Source organism: Octopus bimaculoides, chromosome 28 (genome assembly GCF_001194135.2).
Source record: "Octopus bimaculoides isolate UCB-OBI-ISO-001 chromosome 28, ASM119413v2, whole genome shotgun sequence".
NCBI classification, from domain to species: Eukaryota; Metazoa; Mollusca; class Cephalopoda; order Octopoda; family Octopodidae; genus Octopus; species Octopus bimaculoides.
The window spans coordinates 1,085,607-1,087,829 of NC_069008.1; the positions used below are offsets into that span (position 1 = coordinate 1,085,607).

The following is a 2,223-nucleotide window of genomic DNA, read 5'->3' on the forward strand; positions in this document are numbered from 1 at the left end:
TGCTATTTTTGTTATGTATTTGTCTGAATATTTTTTTATTATACCTAAGGCACCTACTATGATAGGAATTGTTTCTGTTTTTAGATTCCACATTCGAGTTACCTCTATTTCCAGGTCTTTGTATTTTGAAAGTTTTTCCATTTCTTTTAGAGAAAAGTTGTCATCTGCTGGTATTGATACATCAATTAGAAAGCATTTTTTTTCTTCATGATCTTTGACAACTATATCTGGTCTATTTGCCTTAATTTCTCTATCTGTGTTGTTATTGTTATTATTATTATTATTATTATTATTATTATTATAATTATTGTTATTATATTAATGGAGACCTCATTAGTCATTATTCAAAGTGAACTGAAACAAATGCAGTGTATTTCAACAGGAATATGGTAACAAAAAGACTAAAAGAGTGCTAAATTTAAACCTTCCAGCTAAGTTTCATGTTAATTTACGTTCCAAAATACCAGGTTAATAAGAACAAAACCAGGTGAAAGAAAGGCAGTGTATTTCAAAAGAAATATTGTAACAAAAGGATTAAAATTGGAATATTTCAGATTTCAGTGTCACTTTAGATTGATCCAAAAGATTACTTTGAGATTTGGTTATATATGTTGATATACTTACATTATGATCATTATATATCATTCATTTTTGTTGTTGTTATTTTCCTTCTAGTGAAATTGTTCCACACTATGACTGTAGTGCATTTGTGATGGAAAACTTCAGCATCCTCCAACAAAGGGCAGACCCTGTCTACAGCCAGCCCTTGCATGTGTTTGGACTTAGCTGGCGGCTTAAGGTGTACCCAGTGAGTATTTCAACCCCTTTCTGTTTTTAGGAACTAAATTTGTGTAAATGCTGATTGAGGACCCAGAATTAGATCCACAGTATTCAAGTAAATGTTTGCTCTATCTAGCACACAGGCTTTTAACATGTCTTAAGGTAGACCAATGGTAGTTTCTGTATGGTTAATTGAACCTATTGGAAATAGCAGTTAAATCTCTGTCAGTTCACAGCTTGATGTCTTTTTCACAATATATGGAAAGAAAAAAAAGGAAGGACACATGAGACAGTGTAGTCCTAGATACACTATATCTGAAATTTGATGAGATGGTTATGGCTGGATACATTTGATTGTAGGTTTGTTTGAATTACAGATGATCTGGTGTTTCATTACTCAAGGTTGTTTCTGGTGAGTGCTTAACCCCTTCGAGTGACACCAGCTCCTGCGGGCTAGTGCCAACTCCTGCAAGCTGGTGCCAGCTCCTGCGAGCTAAGGCCAGCTCCTGCGGGCAGGTGCCAGCTCTTGCAGACAGGTGGGTGCTAGCACTTGTGGGTGATAGCCAGCTCTATGTAGCACATAAGCTTTCAGGATATACCAGAGCCTCAGTGTTGTCAGTTAACCTTCTCCAAACAGCACATAAAATACACCATTTTGAGCGTGGCCATTGCCAGTGCCGCCTGACTGGCCCTCGTGCCGGTGGCACGTAAAAGCACCCACTACTCTCTTGGAGTGGTTGGCGTTAGGAAGGGCATCCAGCTGTAGAAACTCTGCCAGACCAGATTGGAGTCTGGCATAGCCATCTGGTTCGCCAGTCCTCAGTCAAATCGTCCAACCCATGCTAGCATGGAAAGCGGGCGTTAAACAATGATGATGATGATGATGTTACTCTGCAATCACTTTGACTTCTCCATGCACCTGGACAGGCAGTGTCTATTTGATGGAGGAAGCGAGCTGATAAATGGCACAAACATTAGGTCACTATAAACAGCTCATCAGTGTAGGTTGTGCAGTAAGAAACGGTAGACTTGTCTTTCTCAGACTCAAGAAAGTATCAAGAAGATTCTGAGTTCAAATGCCGCCATGGTAAACTTTGCCTTTCATCTTTTTGCTGTTGATAAAATAAGTAGCAGTTGTGCGCTGGGGGCCATTGTAATCGACTTCCCTTCCCCTCAAAATTACTGACTTTGTGCCAAAAATTAGTTAATAGTCAGAGGCTAATGCAGAGACTTTGAAACATTCCACAGTGTGGTTTGTGTTCAATTTGGCTGATATTTTTGGATATTTTTACTTTCAGGACGGCAACGGTGTGGTCCGAGGGAATTACCTGTCAGTATTTTTGGAGCTCTCAGCTGGCCTTCCGGAAACATCAAAGTGAGTATACATGTACACACGTACACACACCTCTATGCTTACACATACAGTCTCACAGGCACACACAG

The 2,223-nt window shown here is 39.3% G+C and overlaps 1 protein-coding gene across 1 annotated transcript in view; it reads left to right on the forward strand.

The window, feature by feature from the left end:
• LOC106878451 (E3 ubiquitin-protein ligase TRIM37) overlaps positions 1–2,223 on the forward strand; it is a 30,434-nt gene that overhangs the window by 7,928 nt on the left and 20,283 nt on the right. The window contains exons 7-8 of the mRNA XM_052977719.1: positions 676–808; positions 2,079–2,155. Coding sequence (XP_052833679.1) covers positions 676–808; positions 2,079–2,155 — 210 coding nt within the window. The remainder of the gene's footprint in view (positions 1–675; positions 809–2,078; positions 2,156–2,223) is intronic.